The sequence below is a fragment of the Ascaphus truei genome, chromosome 5 (genome assembly GCF_040206685.1).
Source record: "Ascaphus truei isolate aAscTru1 chromosome 5, aAscTru1.hap1, whole genome shotgun sequence".
NCBI lineage: Eukaryota > Metazoa > Chordata > Amphibia > Anura > Ascaphidae > Ascaphus > Ascaphus truei.
The window spans coordinates 159,461,703-159,481,008 of NC_134487.1; the positions used below are offsets into that span (position 1 = coordinate 159,461,703).

Sequence of the window (19,306 nt, forward strand, 5' to 3'; positions counted from 1 at the left end):
ACATACGAACAGTTTCCCTGTGGCTGCTGTTGACTATACAGTACACAATTAACTCACCAAGATGTCAGGGACAGAAGACAAACAAGGCAGGGAAATATTTCTGCCCAATAGAAGAGAACTATGTATGTTGTCAATAAGGGAGAATTAGTCACGGCCAATAGCGATATGCCTTACATCCCCAGCACCAGAGCTGGGAGGTAAAGCCTGAGGTCTTGTAATGCAACATTTCTATTGCTGCTGCCTCAGCTGACAGCCAGTGTACAGTATGAGATGGGATGTGACGCTTCCCCCGCAGTGGATTGTGGGATTGTACAGACATAGCATAGTCTTTCCAGTTCATAGAAGGCTTGAGATAAGAGACAGTAGACATATTGCTGTTGTGAGCTGTGCTGTAAGTAATTGACATGCATATTTTCTTAGTAGATTTAGACAACTATTCATGGGTTATTGCAAAAAAAAAACCCCATTTCATTTGAAGGTATTCCTTCATTTGAGACACCTTGAATTATCTCACTGTTTTATGGGAAACTGGTAATCATGAGATTAGAGATCACAGCAAGGTATTATAATACCCTGCCATCTGTCTGCATGCAGTTATTTATTTCATATACTTTGAATGCGTGTGTGTGTGTGTGTATATATGTGCATGTATATATTTATATATGTTCAGATCATAGTAAAAAATGGTCTTGTCATGTACTTTTGTATTTACAAAATGCCTTTTGGATTTCACTCTTTGCTTATTCCTTTGCACAACTTTAATACTTGCTGCTTTCATCTACATATAATCTGCATCTCTTAAACTGCTTTATTGTGCATGCAAGTGGGAGCTTTTGCTGCATTTAATGGTTTGGATGAAGATGTTCAGTAATTGTTATTCTCCAAGGAGAACCATTTGCTATTATTACCATTATATTAATTTATGAAACAAAATGGTTGTAATTTAATGCTCTGTGAATCACTAAACACATCGATGCTTTCGACTTAATAAAGAAGAAATCAGAATATTTCATTTCGGTAATGGATGACAGTTTTATTCCCTTTCCTGCCAAGGTGGGCAAAAAACTCATTGCACTGCAATATGTTACTGTGGGCCTATTGGCAAATGAAAAAAGGTTGAAAACAATGTGCATCTTTGCAAATAAATGAAAACCTTGCACATTTAATAATAGAACAGATTGTGCACGTCTCGCTAATTAGTGACCTATTTTGTTAAAGCCAGATCTTTCCCTTAAAACAAATCCGATGATGGTGAACGCCACGGCTTAATGTCATCACAAACGTGCACATTGATTTAAGGGCATCATGTTGCATTGTTGTGGCAAAAAAAATAGGCAGGTTTGTGTGTGTGTGTGTGTGTGTGACAAAAAGTGAAAAAATAATCCGGGCACCAGATAGTAATGTGATACAAATGTGATGAAAATATTAAATATAGTGAATAATATACCAAAAAACATCCAGTATATAAAAACTTGCAAGTGATAATATATATATAGTGTGAAATAGGATACTGATATATAATCTGTGAGTAATTTAAAGAAATAAAATCAACCAATGTGATCAAGTGAAAAACAGCAGGATTGAATATAACCTGTGTAATCTGATGGAGAGACTGCTGCTGCTTGCATAGGGGCTCAGTAAACAAAAACACTGGTATACAAAGAAAAACAACGCACAATCTCATAGTGTAGTATTATTAAAATATATTGTTAATGCAAATCAGAAGGTAAGTATTGCACGTATATCAGGATCCTGGACACTGCTCTGCCCACGGGATCGGATGACCGGTGGAAGTTGCTGTTTGTGGTAACATGCCCCTAACATGTCTTGCTCTCATATTTTTTCCCTGATCTACGTGCAATACTTGCCTGCTGATTTGTATTAACAATATATTTTAAGAATACTACACTATGATATTTTGTGCTGTTTTTCTTTTTCTGTGTGTGTGTGTGTGTGTGTGTGATTGTAACTTAGCAACAGGTATTTTGGAAGTGGATTTTGCATCTGAGTTTCCTCCCTTTTTATTCCTAGAAGTGCACAAATGTAACCTGTGATTATACAGTAGCTTTGACACCTGAGGTCTGCATTTTTAAGTAAAATGACATACTGTAGTGTAGGAGGATTTCTATACAGGCATACCCCGCATTAACGTACGCAATGGGACCGGAGCATGTATGTAAAGCGAAAATGTACTTATAGTGAAGCACTACCTTTTCCCACTTATCGATGGATGTACAGTACTGTACTGCAATTGTTATATACGTGCATAACTGATGTAAATAACGCATGTGTAACAGGCTCTATAGTCTCCCTGCTTGCACACAGCTTCCGTACATGTAGGGAGCCGGTATTGCTGTTCAGGACGTGCTGATAGGCGCATGCGCGAGCTGCCGTTTGCCTATTGGGCGATATGTACTTACTCGCGAGTGTACTTAAAGTGAGTGTCCTTAAACCGGGGTATGCCTGTATAAGCAACAAGATTGTAATTACAATAAAAGTATAATTCAAGTTAGCCCGTCTACATTTTTATTTAGAGATTCATTTTAGTTCTCACTTTTTATCCTTATCACATACCTGATTGTTGCAGAAATACGGGGAGCGCAGGTAACCGAAAAAAAATATAAAAAATATTGTGCAATATCGTCTGATATAAGTGAAAAAAGTGAATCAGCTCTCGCGGAATGCACGCTCACAATATGGAAGGAGTCACCAGGCATCAAATCTCATAAGGGCTTTTAACCAAAGAGAGAGACTCGCATGTCTAAGGCTGCGAACATGGTACAGCTATCCGCGCTCCTCCGCACTGACGCTGAGGCCCGCTTGCTCAAGCCGGAGAGATTTCATGGCTTTGCAGGCGAGGCAGCGTGCGCGCTTCGGAGGCGTGGCAATGAGGTTACGGCGCCAATGGCTCGCGCGCCGTCAACGTCACGGCGCCAATGTCAGCGTCATGGCGCCAACGTCAACGTCTTCACTCTGATTGGCTCTTCAACGCCCCAGCGCGTTCGTAAACATTTTGAGGTGCCTGCTGTAATTCAGCGCGCTTCAGCACGCCTGCAGACGCTCGCGGAAGCCCCTTCTAAAGACATCCTCATTGAGGATGACAGGGCTCATCGCGGGGCGTCCGCACGGGACAGTGCAGTCTGCCCGACCATGTCCGCAGCCTATGGGAGCTGTTAGCGCACCAGTTCCCTGACACGAGCGTCGGAGATATCCGCCGATACCCACTGACCGGGAGACTTTTTTTTACCTCTATGGTTTAAAAATGTGTGTGTATTTGGCTTATATTTACTTGCTTTTAATACATTACCATCTGCACTATCCTGCTGTTCTCTCTTTTTTTGTATGGGATCTTCACACTGCATCCTATACACTGTTACATTGGAGCCTCATATTTTGGGGTGAAAGCTACATTGGTTAAAAGCCCTCATGAGATTTGATGCCTGGTGAGTCCTTTCATATTGTGAGCGTGCATTCCGCGAGAGCTGATTCACTTTTTCACTTATATCAGACGATATTGCACTATATTTGTTTTTATATTTTTCCGGTTACCTGCGCTCCCTGTATTTCTGCAACTGCCACTTTAAGAATCCTAGAGGGAGGTTTCGTGGCAACTGGTTGCATTTTACATTATAATCATGTTGTTTCACTGGTTATTTCCACACTGTATTTTAATAATATTCGCTGTATTCCACAAGTTTTTTATTTTACACACTTAGAGCGCCGGGTGAATATTTTTCCACGTTCACATACATGATTGTAAGACCCGTTAGTAATTTTTGTGAAGGTTCAGGGGGTGGGTTGCGGGGAAAAAAAGATTATGTGAACTATTTGTTTGCTGCCATGGTCCTGCAACAGATTGCTCGTCATATATCTCTGTCCCTTGCAGACCGTCTGGCAGCAAAGGGGTTAAAAATGTTAACCATTGGTATTTTCTGTAAGCTGTATCATTGATCACTGCAAACTTAAAATTGCTGCACATTAGAGAAGTTGTGTATGAGTCACTCACTACATGTAGTTCCAAATAAAACATTATGGCCCTTTATGAATATGCTGGGAAGCTGTCTTCCTGTAAAGGATGACCCCATTCAAGTAAAGGGTACGTTTAAGATCTCTTTTGCAAAACGCTCAGTACACTGTGGGCACTATATACTGTAAATCATGATATACCAACATACATAGGCTACATTAAGATGAGTGGGGTGTAAAACTTTCCAAGCAACAAGAAGACAGCCTTTGAGCACATTAAGCAGCAATCTGTGCTGTCCCCTTTTATTTTGGGGTTGAAGGCTTGGAGAGTTTTTTCCCCCATACAACATGAACTGTGGGTCTCTCGGAGACAATCTCCTAGTTCCCGAGATAGAACTACTTTCCCCCACTGGGCAAAATTTGCAAGGTGTACACAATATGGCCGCCGAGGTCCACATCAGTCCAGTGTCTAATATAAAGCTGCAGTATCGTTGGGCGATAACCTTGCGACTTTCTATTGGTGACCTCGTGGCTACACATAAAACTCAAATATATCAGCACCCGGTGGATCCGCAGAGGGTGGATGGGGCTGCTCAGTGGCAAACGTACATGCTGGCTCACTATATACCGTTATCTTCCATAACTTTATCTATACTCATGATGATGATTGCATAAATATAGTACATCACATCATCATCTTTAGCCTTTGTCAATCCATTTTAGAATGAAAGCCTCCCCAAGGATCTTCCAGGTACTGCGGTTGCAAGCTTTTCTTCTCCACGATGCGCAAACAAATTTTCAGATTTCACCCTCCCATTTTACTTTTGGTCATTATCTTGGTCTTTTAACTCCCCTTATGCTGTAATGCTAAAGCATATTAGTATTTATGCTGCACAATTCAATTACTCCTCCACCTTGCCGATAATAATAATTTACAGGTTATCCAGCCAGAATGTTCAGTATTTTTTTACATCATTGGAGCCTGGGGGTCTTTGGAGCTGAACCTTGTTATTTTCAACTGTGGGGATTCCTTTGTTCCCGAGATACTTACGGTTTTAGGCGCCAGTGCTCCCTGAAGGAGATATCAACATGGCTGCCTGTTTCGACTGTGGCTTCCTATTGAGGGGAGGGTCATGTTATATTTGGTGGCCATAGTGTTTCCCCAGGAATGAACACCGTCATCGGCATATGAAAGAAAATAGCACGGTTTAGCTCCGTAGGACTCCAATGGTTCCAATTATGTAAAAAATAAAGAAAAAATTCTCCCAAGTGGGATTGCTACAGTAATATAAATGGCTATTTAAAAATGTAGATTTAGTTTTTTAATTATTATTATTATTATGAATGCTGCTAAGCAGACATTTTGTTCTATGCTTCTTTTAAAGTAGGAATCTCACCAGAATAAGAAACTAAGTCTATACTTAAACAATAATCCCTGAAGAACAGGGCATTACTGGCCAATGATGCCCTGGCTGGAAGAGTTGAAGGCCCAAGATGAAGCTCCTATGTGGTGCTAGCTGCAGGCAGAGTGGGGGAGGACTCAGTGCCTTGCTCGTGCCTCCTGTCCAATCACCTCCCCTATCTGAGAGCTGCTTTCACTCTGTGCGGATAAGAACGGAAAGCTGATTGGCTGAAAAACATGGCAGGGTGCCAAAAATTCTGGGCCATTACTGAATGAATAATGTCCGGAATTGTAACCAATCAGGGAGCAAGGACTTCAATAATGCCCGGAATTTAACAGCTTTAGCCTATAATCAGGGATACAGTTTTGTATTGTGTTAAAAGCTATAGCGGCAGGGGGGAGGGGCAATCTCAGTCTCAAGTGACAGACCAATTCTTAAGCATCTGTTCGTATGATTGGCAAATATCTTATTTGTTTGCTTATCTTTTGAAACAATCATTTTAGCTGTTCAATGTTTGTTGTGTTACATTGTATAATATATTTTAAATACTCCTTTAAAAAGGCAACAAATACAGTACAGTTGATCGTACTGTAGACCATCTCAGCACAAAGATTAACTACAGATGTAGCCATGATAACCTGGGACATTGAGTCATTCTACATCTGTATGCCAATAAATTTGCTTTCAACAAATTTGTTAAATCACGTTGTAAATATGTCAGCTCTACTTAGTAACATGAAAGACTTTGAAGTAATAATTATTTCATATAGTGTCATCATTGTCTTCTGAATTTGTGAATTTGATTTACCTGTATTACATTTATTGCGGAAAATACTAGGATGCTTCTTCTGTTTGAAGAAGTATCTATAAAAGTGATGGCGAACCTTTTGAATGATTTAGGCTTACTGTAGCTTGATATGATTTGTTGGAGGCTATGTTAACCTTGTTTTCTAATGGGATAGTTGAATTTTTTCTGCTATGCTCTTGATTCTGGGTACATATGTAATGTGAAAAGTACAATGCATTCTAAACCTATCTATAGCTTTATTTTAGGCCCGTCGCTGTGGGCTCTATGTAGTGACGTAGATTCTAGTTGCTGAAGCTAGACAGACAGACATGGTAGTACACGATCAGCAGTATCAGCAGGGTGCAGAGTCAGGCAGGCACGGGTCAAGGCAAGCAACAGGAAGGTAGAGTGGTCAGCGATGGCATAGGTTGACATGCGCGGGCCCCTGGACAAAATTTTACCAGCTGGTCCTGCACATGCGTGATCGGCACTTGCCGACTGTGCATGCACAATCGGCACTTACCGGCTGCTCGTGCACATGCGAGATCGGCACTTGCCACCTGTGCATGCACGATCAGTGTTTGCTGGCTGCTCTTGGAGCATGCGAAATCGGAGCTTGCCGGTTGCGCATTCACATGAGTTGCTTGCAAACACTGATCTCGCATGTGCAAGAGCAGCCGGCAGGTGCCGAAGTGCCGATTGCACATGCACAGTTGGCAGGGGTTAATTGCGCATGTGCAGTCAGAGTCAACTATGCGAGAGAGTGGGCCTCCAAAGAGCATGGGTCCCCGGCCTTTGCCCAGGCTATAGCTACACCACTGGTGGTCAGACAGACACGGGTCAAAGCAGGCAGGTTTCTGGTAGCAGGAAACAACCAGTCACAGCAGCCAAACAAATACGTTGATCCTTCAAAGGACAGGAGGAAATGGCTGGCCTTAAGTAGGCAGCGATGGCATGTGTCAGTGCGGACTGATTCAGTGATGCAGCAGCAGTAGTAACAGGGTCTCAAAGGCACACTGAGACCATGGAACTGTCCAGGTGTCGATCTGACTCGCTGTCAGAGCTGCTGCCCTGAGCAGAGGTTGCAGGTTCAAGTTCCGCCAGGCCCAACATTATCAGTGATATAGAGTTTTAAGTAAGTGACCAGGTAGTAATTATATGACCCAAAGCCTTCTGCTGCAGTATGAAGAGTCTATCAACTAATATAGTGAAGAAGTGATCTACAACATGAAGAGAGCCAAAAAGCGGCAAACATGCAGTATGTATAGATGAGAAGAGAGAGAGGGTTGAGTGATAAAAGTCCATCAGGAGATGTTCCGAGCAAAGAATGATCATGAGTTTTAAAAAGTTAGACTGGAGGATGAGGGTTCACAGATGAACAGCCTGAGTTTCTTAGACACATTTCCTTTATACCCTGGATACCTCTCTCTACCACCCATACCCATCTATTTATCTGGAACTCCCGTCTGATCATTATTATTAACAGTTGCACAGGCAAGACTAGCTCTGTTTATTATGAGAACTCTTTACACGGACATTCACATGATTGCAGATCCATTATAAACTGTATTTTTCATCTTTAGGTAAATAGAGGCCAGAGTGCAGGAGTTGTGCTGTTACCCCTCCATCCTACAAACCATCCTACTTACTTTCCTTGCTTCAGTAATAATTCTTATCAACTAGCTCTTCTCCATTAGTTCTCAGTTTGACAACGAAATAATGATGGTACTGTATAAGAAATCTGCACTAAATAGCAGTGTTTTGGAACGATTCCTCTTATCAAACTAAATATCGAAATCTGTTCATGGATAGGAAAGTAGCATAAGCACAAAAGGGATTTTCTCCATTTATTTGCCCAAACATTTGGAGTCATCTTGTTTCAGAAGTACTTCAGCAAGTGTAATTTAACAATTTCTTGCAGTCAGATTAACAATGTAATTAACCTCATATTTAGTCCAACGTGATGTATTTGTGTTTCATGGCACACATGGAAAAAGTAAGCTTTTAACGTTCACACGATTTTTACACCTGTATACACGTGTCCATTTGTTAACCTTTCCCATCGTTCATCAATGCATTGTAGAGAGCAAAAGGGTTAAACTTTGAATGTCTGAAATGTTTAATTATATAGGTCTACAGTATGTATCAAGGGAAATGTGGTGGAATTTTTGGGCATAAAAAGTGCACCATACAGCGTATCAAAGGGAAAATCAGACCAATACTGTATAATGTTTTTTATTGGTACATCTGGAGAATTATTTTTGCCCCAGAATTGCACTACTTTTGCCAGATTCATAAAATAAAAGCCATAGAAGTAAAAAGACAAATATTTTAATGTTCATTTAAGGAACAAAGAGGATGAAAATAGAGAATAAGTAGACCATTCATACATTAGATATACCTTGCTAAACAGTTTCCCCTTGTGTAAATGAAAATTTTCTCATGCATTTATTATTATTATTATTATATATGTCTTTATTTATATCGTGCTTCATAGGAGTAATACACGAGACATAATAATATAACACATAATGGGAATAAGCGCTTCAGACATAAAAGTAACATTAGGAAAAGGAGTGACAAAGCGCCATAGTGGGTGTGAAACGCGTGGGAGGAGGAGTCCTGTTCCTTTCCTTGTTCATTTTTATGTAGGTCATTAAAGAAGTTTTTATATCTTACCTGGTGAGTTCCTGACAACCTTCTTTACCGGAGCGTCAGTCATCTTGGTCCCCCCTCCCCCTTTCTCTATTAGGAAAAGGAGTCCCTGTCCCGAAGAGCTTACAATCTAAGTGGCAAGTAGGGTGAACTTACAGAGAAACTAGGAGGGCGACCACCATGTGGAGAAGGAGAGGAAGAAAAAGCTGGACAGTGTGAGCCTCAAAGGAATGATAAGAAGGAGGCAAATATAGGAAGGTATCAGTAGTGGCAGATTGAGGAGAGGAGTAGCCCTGCCATCAGGGCACCGAGTGTAGAAGAATGAAAGGCCACCATAAGAGAAAGCACCTTTCAGAGTCAGACTGAGTGAGCCAAGTCTCGTCTGTAGCCAAAAGCAGGAGAGAGTGAGAGAAAAATAAGTCATGCACAGAGATGAATTTGTTAGAAAGAAGCGTGCATTCCAGAGGGCACAGGAGAATGGGATAGGGGAGAGAGGGTGACGGGATGGGTATGAGGTCAGAGGTTTTTACACCACGAGGATGATAAGTTAGATGTGGGAGGCAAGGATGAGAGCATGTAAAAATCAGGCAGGGGCCAAAATTGGGAGAGATATCCCCAGAAACAAGGAGGAGAAGCTTGGAAAGAAATAGAATGTGTGAGGAGGATTTATAGGGGTGTGTTTTAGTGCAGGGTGTATTGATGAGTAGTGTCAGAGGGCACAGGTAAGAAAAGAGTTCCTGTGAACGGAGAAGTGGAGAAGGAAGGAGAGATGGAGATATATGAACGGTGTTAAAGAAATAATGGGACTGGAAGAAAGAAAAGTGAATTTTTGGAAAGAAATGAGGTTAGGGCAAATATAAATAGTAGAGGAGGCATGTCAGTGATAATAGTATTAGTAGAGTGTTGAGACGTGTGTGAGGGACTGTGAATAATGTTAGGATAAGAGTAAGATGTGAAAAATAAACAATGTATGAGTGTTAGTGCACTGGAATGTTGATAGAAGAGTGTTGCGTCTTCTTGAGTAGTTGATAGCTATCCTCCTTTCCAACATAGTTCAACTCCAGGATTAACTCTGTCACTTATCCACAGGTCACTTTAGTATAGGGCATTGCAACCCGCAAATTATTATTGCCATTTAATAATTGCAGTATAATGTTGGTGTGAAAGGCAAAAACAATAAAATATTTAAGAACTATAGTACTGTAGTATGTTAATATTAGCATATTATCATACACTAGTACAATCTGTAATGAGGAACCTGAACAATAAAAGACCACAATACTATATTTAAGTTGACAGAAGACTAACCACAAATGAAATATTTATATTGTATTTTGCTTTTGTTTAGAAATACACTGAACGTAATTCAAAAATTCTCAGATTCAATTGTCAACTTTTTGATAAAGCGCTTCTTACAGCATGAAATGCGTTTGCGGTTTTTACCTTTTTGTATTTGCATCTGTGCCCATTAAATCTTTTTATCGTTTGCATCTAGCCCTTATTTCATTATTGCTATTTTTAATTGTCATTAATACATGGTTATACAGTAACTAGCAATATGCAGTATGACAATAAGTGAGATAACTTGGTTCCCTTAATATAATAAATTCCATAAATATTGTTCTAAAAAATATAATCCATTTTTACATGGAACCCTTATAAGATAATGCTCGCTGTTAACACAGCTTTTAAGCACAGCATGGGATTAGATGCAAAGCCAGTGAATCAACATTATTGAGTGCCACGTGAAGAACATGAGGAAGTACAGACGAGACCACAAGTATTCTAAAGCTTGCCTTAAACTAGCCCGGTTACATTCTGGGTATGTGCTGGGTGTAACCTGGCTAGTTTAAGGCAAATTTAAGGCATTTCTGCATTGACTAATGACCCATAGGATTAACACAGCAGGGGTCCCTGGCAGTCCCATTCAGTTTGAATGGGGCTGCCCTGAACCCCCGCTGTTAATCTGATGGGCCATTAATCAATGCAGAAATGCTGGGTCTAGTTTAAGGCATGTATCCAGCATGTACCTCAGTGTACCTGGGGCTTTTGGCGATTGCCACTGGTTTGTGTTAGAATAACCATGGGCACTACAGTAGTGTTGGGGGCAGCAGATATAAGGTAGTGGGCCTGAAACCCCGAATTCTTCTTGCTCCCTTTAGGCCATCAACAGTCCTGCTAGCCGCTCACTCCCCATGTATACCGCCAGTCGCTAGCTGCCATCCCTCCCGCGGGCAGCATCTATGCCCCAGCTGGCTATGGGGCCCAGTTTTTCCACTGCCCCAGGTCCTTAACAGCCCAGGCCATGCCCCAACCGCCCCCGGCCTGCACCAACCCGTCTGAACCCACCTCCTCTGCCCCCTGCTCAACAGCCGCTTGGTCAGACCTCCACTCCTCAGGCTCAGACGCCCAGTTGGAGCTCCCCCCTCCCCACCCTACTCAGCTGCTTCCCTCCCCCCACTCCTCATCATCTCTGTTAGACACCCCCCCTCTCCACTCCTCAGCCCCTCCGTTAGGCTCCTCGGTCAGTCTATCTCCTCATCCTTGTCATCCCCCCCTATGAAGAATGAAGGATACTTTTGCATTCAATAAAAGTACAGTTTTATATAATACCCGAGAGTTTACTTCTCTGTAGGTACTTTCCCTTTCTTTCTATCCCTTTGTGATGTTGAAGTAATTGGTTGTGAATAACATGGGTCAGTAGATGTTCACACAGTGTCTCACAAAATAGAAAGTCCAAGTTAACCTAATGCCAGTGATATGTTTCAGAGATTAAAACTAGTTGGTTGTTGTTCTTCCTAACCATATTTATAAACATGTAACCTGGAAATTAGGCTGGATTGTATTACCTTTTTTTCTGCCCTATCACTTCTGATTGACTCTTTTTCTAACTTGCCCCCAGACATTGAGATGTTCAGCCATAGCTCCGATGTTGTTATCACTGATTGATAATCACACTTCTTTTAGCCTTTTCAAAGTCTGTTTTGTAACTGCAAAGAAAAAAATGTTACTTTCAAATTTGATGAATAAATTACTTGTCTGTTTTTTTTTAATCCTGCTATCTGTTCAGACTTATCCACTACTGTTAGTTTACTCTACAGGGACTGCACACTTCAGTGAGCTATTGATTCTGCTATTCTGTGATAGTGTACTCTGATGTGGGCTAGATGTGGTTTGATTGCATTAGAGAATAAGAAGTACTAATAACTTTATATTTGCGGACCTGCATTTATACTACAGGCCTAGTAATGTAAATAATTCTCATTGTGTTTATACGGCATACATATACTGTAGCATAAAATCTTCCGAAAACAGAACAGAATGCTTTTTGAAGTTTCCTTGTCTAAGTGATGGGCTCCCCTAATTATACGCTATTGGTTTAAAGAGGAACATGTTTTTTTTAATAGCTGGGAAGCAGGGGGTCTCTGAAGCTGAACCACATTAATTTCAGCTCCAGGGACCCCCTGTCCACCTGAGATATATACCTCTATTGTGGGCACTGGTAGCAGCTTGGGAGGTTTTAAGGTCTGGTCACGCGAGCCAATAGGAAGCTGCAAGGGATGACGTCACGGCTGTTAATTTAGGGTGACCAGAAGCACAGGTTTAACAGGGACAGTCCCGGAATTGGTGCAATTGTCCCGGTGTTCCGACAATTAGTTTAAAACACACACATTTCTGGGCTTACAGATCAGACACAACCAAGAACGGAGCTACTGTGATATGAGAGAAGCATGCAGTGACAGAGATGTGTATATGGGGGCCAGTGGCCACCTAATATCAAGGATGATAGAATTCACTTGCCCCCCACGTAAAAATCCACCAGCCACCCCGGGGCAGGGGGCGGGTGGAGGAAGAGAGAATGGCAACGGGAGGGGGGTGGGGGGGGAGAGAGGGAGAAAAGGGAGAGAGAATAGCAGGAGAAAGAAGGGAGAGAATGTCAGGGGAGAGAAAGAGAGAAAGAGAGAGAAGGAGGTAGGAGAATGAATAATACAGCATACTGTAAATGGGGATTATTAGACAAACTTAGCGGGATGTTTGGCCGCGAGCACATGCACTCACCGCCGGGCACGTCGCCAGTTGATATTTGGTCACGAGCCTGGCGCCGAGTTTAAATGTCCCACTTGTCACCACTCACCACCGTTCATGTTGCGTGGCTGCCGCCGCTCATGTGAAGGTGCTGGACGGCCGCCACTCCAAGTGCTGCGATCCCCCCACTCGTATCCGGGGGACATTTAAATATAGCGTGTAGGAGCGGAGGGATCGCAGCACTCAAAGCGTTGATACTCCGGCACATTCACATGAGCAGTGGCCGCCATGCAACATAAGCAGCGGGGAGTGGTGACAAGTGGAACATTTAAAGATGGCTCTGGGCTCGCGGCCAAATATTGTGCGGCGACGTGTCCTGCGGTGAGTGCTGGTTGCAGGCGTGGATTGGTCGCACGGCCAAACATCCAGGACCATATACAAATACTATTATATTTATTTTTTAGTGATACAATTTGTTGTACAAATAATTTTTTAATGTTTCCCAGTTTTGAACTTTTAAAATCTGGTCATCCTATGTCACACGGAACATTTAAGCCGCCATTACAGTATGTTCCCCACACACAGTCCTGCTGAAGTTGCTACCAGCACCCCCTATGGAGGCAAGTATCTCCGGAAGCAGGGGGTCCCCGGAGAGCCAGTGCTTCAAATCTATTTAAAGGGGGGAAAAGGAAAGCAGGATAGCTGCTTGAAAGGTAAAACATTTTATAAGCTAACTTTGCTTTGTGTTTTTTTTTACTCCAATTACCTACTTTATTGCAAAATTCCACTATCGGGTTTCTACTTTTGACAAAATGATTAATGTGAAATTATGTACATATTGATTCCTATCTCCAGTATCTCCACCGGTGGCCAAAATAGTAGAACCGTCTATCATTCTGAAGTAACTACTGTAGTGTGTGGTTGTCTATAGCAGGGATGCACAAGAGGCGAAACATTTTCGGGGGGGGGGGGGTCGCAATGCTTACATAGTCGCTGCGCTCTTCCCCAAAGCATTTTAATGAAATGCTGGTGGGGCGCGTGCAAGGCCTCTGTAAGTTACCTTACTTTCTCTCTGGTGGCTTCTGCTGAAATGACGCCACGGGGTCACATGGCGTCAAGTTGGAAATGCGATGTCACATGATGTCACGACGTCTGAAATGTTGGAGACAAGGTAAGGGAGGGATGGGGCGCGAGCAGGGGGGGAGAGCAAACGGGTGCGCAGACGAGAAAATTTGCGCACCCCTGGCCTATAGTACTGGCTGCTATTGACTTATACTGATGTTTTACTGTCTTTCATCTTCCATTGTGCTGATCTGCTGAATTTGAGAGTGGTTTTGAAATAAGTGACAGTGATAATAATTGTTTTTGACCATGTGGTCCATGTTTCCATTTTATTGCAGTGTGGAATTTACTGATCAGACACAACCAAGATGTCGAGCAGAGGTGGGAAAAAGAAGACCACGAAAACTTCGCGCTCCGCGAAGGCTGGAGTCATATTCCCAGTAGGGAGGATGCTACGTTACATTAAAAGAGGACATCCTAAATACAGAATTGGGGTTGGGGCACCTGTGTACATGGCTGCTGTGCTGGAATATCTGACTGGTGAGCATTATTAATACTGTATAGAGCATTTATTCTATACACCTACAGCCCCCTTAAATGTCTTCTCAGGGAGAAAATATAATGTATTCTTATCCAGTAGACAGACTTGTAATTTCATGTAAAGGTGTGTCCTACTTAATAATACTACCTTAACATTTACAGAAATAATCAAGAAATAAGTGGTGCTTTCTGGGGAATTAATGTTTGTAGATTTAAAGAGGCTCTGAATGGGCATAATATACTGTAATTAATGGATGTCTACAACATTTTTTGGGACTCTGTTTTCGAAGTAAAAAAAAGCATTAGAATATTGAGATTGTGTAGTAATATTTGCTATTGCTTGTTATTGCAAACATTTTATTTTTAGGGTAGTTTCAGACAAAACTACAGCTAATTTGTAAGATGAACGTTATTTTTTATATGGTTAAATAATAAAACTTCCTTGGGCTTCAATTTTTTTTATTCTAAAGATATTTTACAACAATACATTGATATATACTGTAAATGTACATGACACAATTTACCAAGAATATATACAAATTCAAAGGTGTTAAGTGGCGCAGACACAAATAAAACATTACAGAGAAGTGCAATAAACAAAATCAGACAATAGGAAAGTAAATCCCTGCCCTTTATGCAAGACCAGTACCTTAATCACTGAGCAATGCATTCCACACTATTAATGTAATAACATGTGAAAATAGTTGTATTGTATTTTTATGTATATTACATCAACCATACATGCAGTGCTTGACAGAGGTAACACATCACGCATAAGATGTTAAAGTAAACATTGGCCTGGAGTCATCAAACCTGCTAAACTAGAATTAATATCGCACCTACAAGTCATCAACATTGTGGTGAAAATGACTGGGTACAATATAAAAATTTGCAATAATTAACTCCTATTTATCAATGCCCTTTGGATGGGGAATCTTATATACTTCTACCATAGTTTTATGTATCAAGAGTTATTACATCGCCCTATGGCAGAAAATATATTAACCCCTTTGATGCCTGAGGCTACCAATATTTACCACAGGCACAAAAGGGGTTAATATCTTCCTAACGCCTTAATTATACCAAAAATTGCAGAGCTGCAAAGCGATCCGGTGATGTCATCGTAGCGGCGTCTCCGTGCTACATGTGAACATGCCAAAGAGATTTGTAGCGCTAGTGCAGGGAGACATGTCTAGGTTGGTTGGTTGATGATGCACTGTGATTGACCCATGCAAATCACGTGATGCGGCCGTCGTGTGTGAATAACAACATTTCAAATCGCTTGAGGAGACAAACGCTTTGCAGTTTGCAGGCAAATTATTAGAGATAGAGAAAAAGCAGAGGTATTAAACACATGATTTGCATCTGTATTTACCAGGAAGAATCCATTACAAAAATAGTGCCACAGGAGGATGCCAAGACCTCTGTCTTAACAAATAATTGGTTTGAAGAAGTGCATTGATGGCTTGATGAAATTAAAGTAAATAAAGCAAATGGCCCCGATGGCATGCACCCAAGGGTTCTTAAGGTGATAAGTTCAGTAATAGCCAAACCATTACATTTAATATTCAAGGGAATTACAGACCTGTAAACCTGACATCAATAGTGTGGAAGATACTTGAAGATTTAGAACGGGAGAAGATACTTGAAGATTTAGAACGGGATACCTAATGGGATACAAAATTAGTAGTAATAGTCAGCATGGATTTTTGAAGGATAGGTCATTCCAAACTAACATTATTAGTCAGCAGGAATTTAGACCCGGGTAATTCAGTAGCTGCAAAGGCAAACAAGATCTACATTAAACAGGGAACATGTGGGAGGGAAGTAAGCATAATTATGCCTCTGTATAAAGCATTAGCAAGACCACATCTTGAATATGGAGTACAGTTTTTGACACCTCTCCATAAAAAATACATTATTGAACAAGAAAAAGTGCAGAGCAGAGCCACTGCATTAATAAAGGGGATGGTAATTGACTTACTGTATAAGGAGAGGCTAGCTAATTTAGATTTGTTTACATTAGGAAAGAGGCGTCTAAGGCCGAGTCCACGGTCCCTGCTGGCGTGCTGAGGCGCGCTGAGGCGCAGGGAAAACGGGTGCTTTCCCTGGCCTTGCGGTTGCTTACCGCAAGCGCTCTCAGCAGCCGTCAGGGGGCGGTCCGGGGGCGGGCGCGTCACTGGCCGGGGGCGGGCCAGTAACGTCACGGAGCTGGTTCGCCCTCATTGGGCGAACCGCTCACGTGACCGGCCTGTCTCGCCGGCAAGCGGGGGAATTTTAAATTCCCCCAAGACCTGCGCTTCCGCAAGCGCGCGGAAGCGCAGGTGAGCCCCTACTAAAGCCGCTCTAATTGCGGCTGTAGGGGCTCAGTGCTGAGCGGGAGCGCGCCTCAGCGCGCTTCCGCCAGCAAGCACGTAACATGGCCGAGGCCTAAGGCTGAGACCCCGCTGGCGCTGACCGCGCTCATGCTTGAGAGTGGTGAAGTCACAAACTCTTCAAGCATGAGCGTTCTGCTGTCCTGCACTAATTTTAGAGCAGGAGTGGGGGGGATTGTGGCTATGAAGGGTGGAGGCGTGTCATTGGCTGGTGTGTGTGTCTTACAATGCCTAGTGACCCAGGGCAGAATCTCGGCAATAAAAAACTTTGTAACACCGGAGCCTGTGCTCCTACCTCTCTCCGCTCCCCCCTCTCTCTGCTCAGCCCCCCCCCCGCTTCACCTCTCTCCGCTCCCCCCTCTCTCTGCTCAGCCCCTCTGCTTCCACCTATCTCTGCTCAGCCCCCCCGCTTCACCTCTCTCCGCTCAGCCCCCCCGCTTCCACCTCTCTCTGCTCAGCCCCCCCGCTTTCACCTCTCTCTGCTCAGCCCCCCCGCTTCCACCTCTCTCCACTCAGCCCCCCCGCTTCCACCTCTCTCCACTCAGCCCCCCCGCTTCCACCTCTCTCTGCTCAGCCCCCCCGCTTCCACCTCTCTCCACTCAGCCCCCCCGCTTCCATCTCTCTCTGCTCAGCCCCCCGCTTCCACCTCTCTCCGCTCAGCCCCCCCGCTTCCACCTCTCTCCGCTCAGCCCCCCCGCTTCCACCTCTCTCTGCTCAGCCCCCCCGCTTCCACCTCTCTCCACTCAGCCCCCCCGCTTCCACCTCTCTCTGCTCAGCTCCCCGCTTCCACCTCTCTCCGCTCAGCCCCCCCGCTTCCACCTCTCTCCGCTCAGCCCCCCCGCTTCCACCTCTCTCTGCTCAGCCCCCCCGCTTCCACCTCTCTCTGCTCAGCCCCCCGCTTCCACCTCTCTCCGCTCAGCCCCCCCGCTTCCACCTCTCTCCACTCAGCCCCCCGCTTCCACCTCTCTCTGCTCAGCCCCCCTGCTTCCACCTCTCTCCGCTCAGCCCCCCCGCTTCCACCTCTCTCTGCTCAGCCTCCCCGCTTCCACCTCTCTCTGCTCAGCCCCCCCGCTTCCACCTCTCTCTGCTCAGCCCCCTCGCTTCCACCTCTCTCTGCTCAGCCCCCTCGCTTCCACCTCTCTCTGCTCAGCCCCCTCGCTTCCACCTCTCTCTGCTCAGCCCCCTCGCTTCCACCTCTCTCTGCTCAGCCCCCCCGCTTCCACCTCTCTCCGCTCAGCCCCCCCGCTTCCACCTCTCTCTGCTCACCCCCCCCCGCTTCCACCTCTCTCTGCTCAGCCCCCCCGCTTCCACCTCTCTCTGCTCAGCCCCCCGCTTCCACTTCTCTCCACTCAGCCCCCTCGCTTCCACTTCTCTCCACTCAGCCCCCTCGCTTCCACGTCTCTCCGCTCAGCCCCCCCGCTTCCACCTCTCTCTGCTCAGCCCCCCCGCTTCCACCTCTCTCCACTCAGCCCCCCCTTCCACCTCTCTCTGCTCAGCCCCCCCTTGCACCTCTCTCTGCTCAACCCCCCCGCTTCCACCTCTCTCCGCTCAGCCCCCCGCTTCCACCTCTCTCTACTCAGCCCCCCCTTCCACCTCTCTCTGCTCAGCCCCCCCGCTTCCACCTCTCTCTGCTCAGCCCCCCGCTTCCACCTCTCTCTACTCAGCCCCCCCGCTTCCACCTCTCTCTGCTCAGCCCCCCCGCTTCCACCTCTCTCCGCTCAGCCCCCCGCTTCCACCTCTCTCTGCTCAGCCCCCCCGCTTCTACCTCTCTCCACTCAGCCCCCCCGCTTCCACCTCTCTCTGCTCAGCCCCCCCGCTTCCACCTCTCTCTGCTCAGCCCCCCCGCTTCCACCTCTCTCTGCTCAGCCCCCCGCTTCCACCTCTCTCCACTCAGCCCCCCCGCTTCCACCTCTCTCCACTCAGCCCCCTCGCTTCCACCTCTTTCCGCTCAGCCCCCCCGCTTCCACCTCTCTCTGCTCAGCCCCCCCTTCCACCTCTCTCTGCTCAGCCCCCCCCGCTTTCACCTATCTCTGCTCAGCCCCCCCTTCCACCTCTCTCTGCTCAGCCCCCCCTTCCACTTCTCTCCACTCAGCCCCCCGCTTCCACCTCTCTCCACTCAGCCCCCCCGCTTCCACCTCTCTCCACTCAGCCCCCCCGCTTCCACCTCTCTCTGCTCAGCTCCCCGCTTCCACCTCTCTCCGCTCAGCCCCCCCGCTTCCACCTCTCTCCGCTCAGCCCCCCCGCTTCCACCTCTCTCTGCTCAGCCCCCCCGCTTCCACCTCTCTCTGCTCAGCCCCCCGCTTCCACCTCTCTCCGCTCAGCCCCCCCGCTTCCACCTCTCTCCACTCAGCCCCCCGCTTCCACCTCTCTCTGCTCAGCCCCCCCGCTTCCACCTCTCTCCGCTCAGCCCCCCCGCTTCCACCTCTCTCTGCTCAGCCTCCCCGCTTCCACCTCTCTCTGCTCAGCCCCCCCGCTTCCACCTCTCTCTGCTC

At 45.1% G+C, this 19,306-nt stretch overlaps 1 protein-coding gene across 1 annotated transcript in view; it reads left to right on the forward strand.

The window, feature by feature from the left end:
- Nucleotides 1-234: 234 nt before the first annotated feature.
- MACROH2A1 (macroH2A.1 histone) overlaps nucleotides 235-19,306 on the forward strand; it is a 92,303-nt gene continuing 73,231 nt past the window's right edge. The window contains 2 exon segments of the mRNA XM_075601131.1: nucleotides 235-391; nucleotides 14,238-14,439. Coding sequence (XP_075457246.1) covers nucleotides 14,268-14,439 — 172 coding nt within the window. The 5' untranslated portion in view covers nucleotides 235-391; nucleotides 14,238-14,267.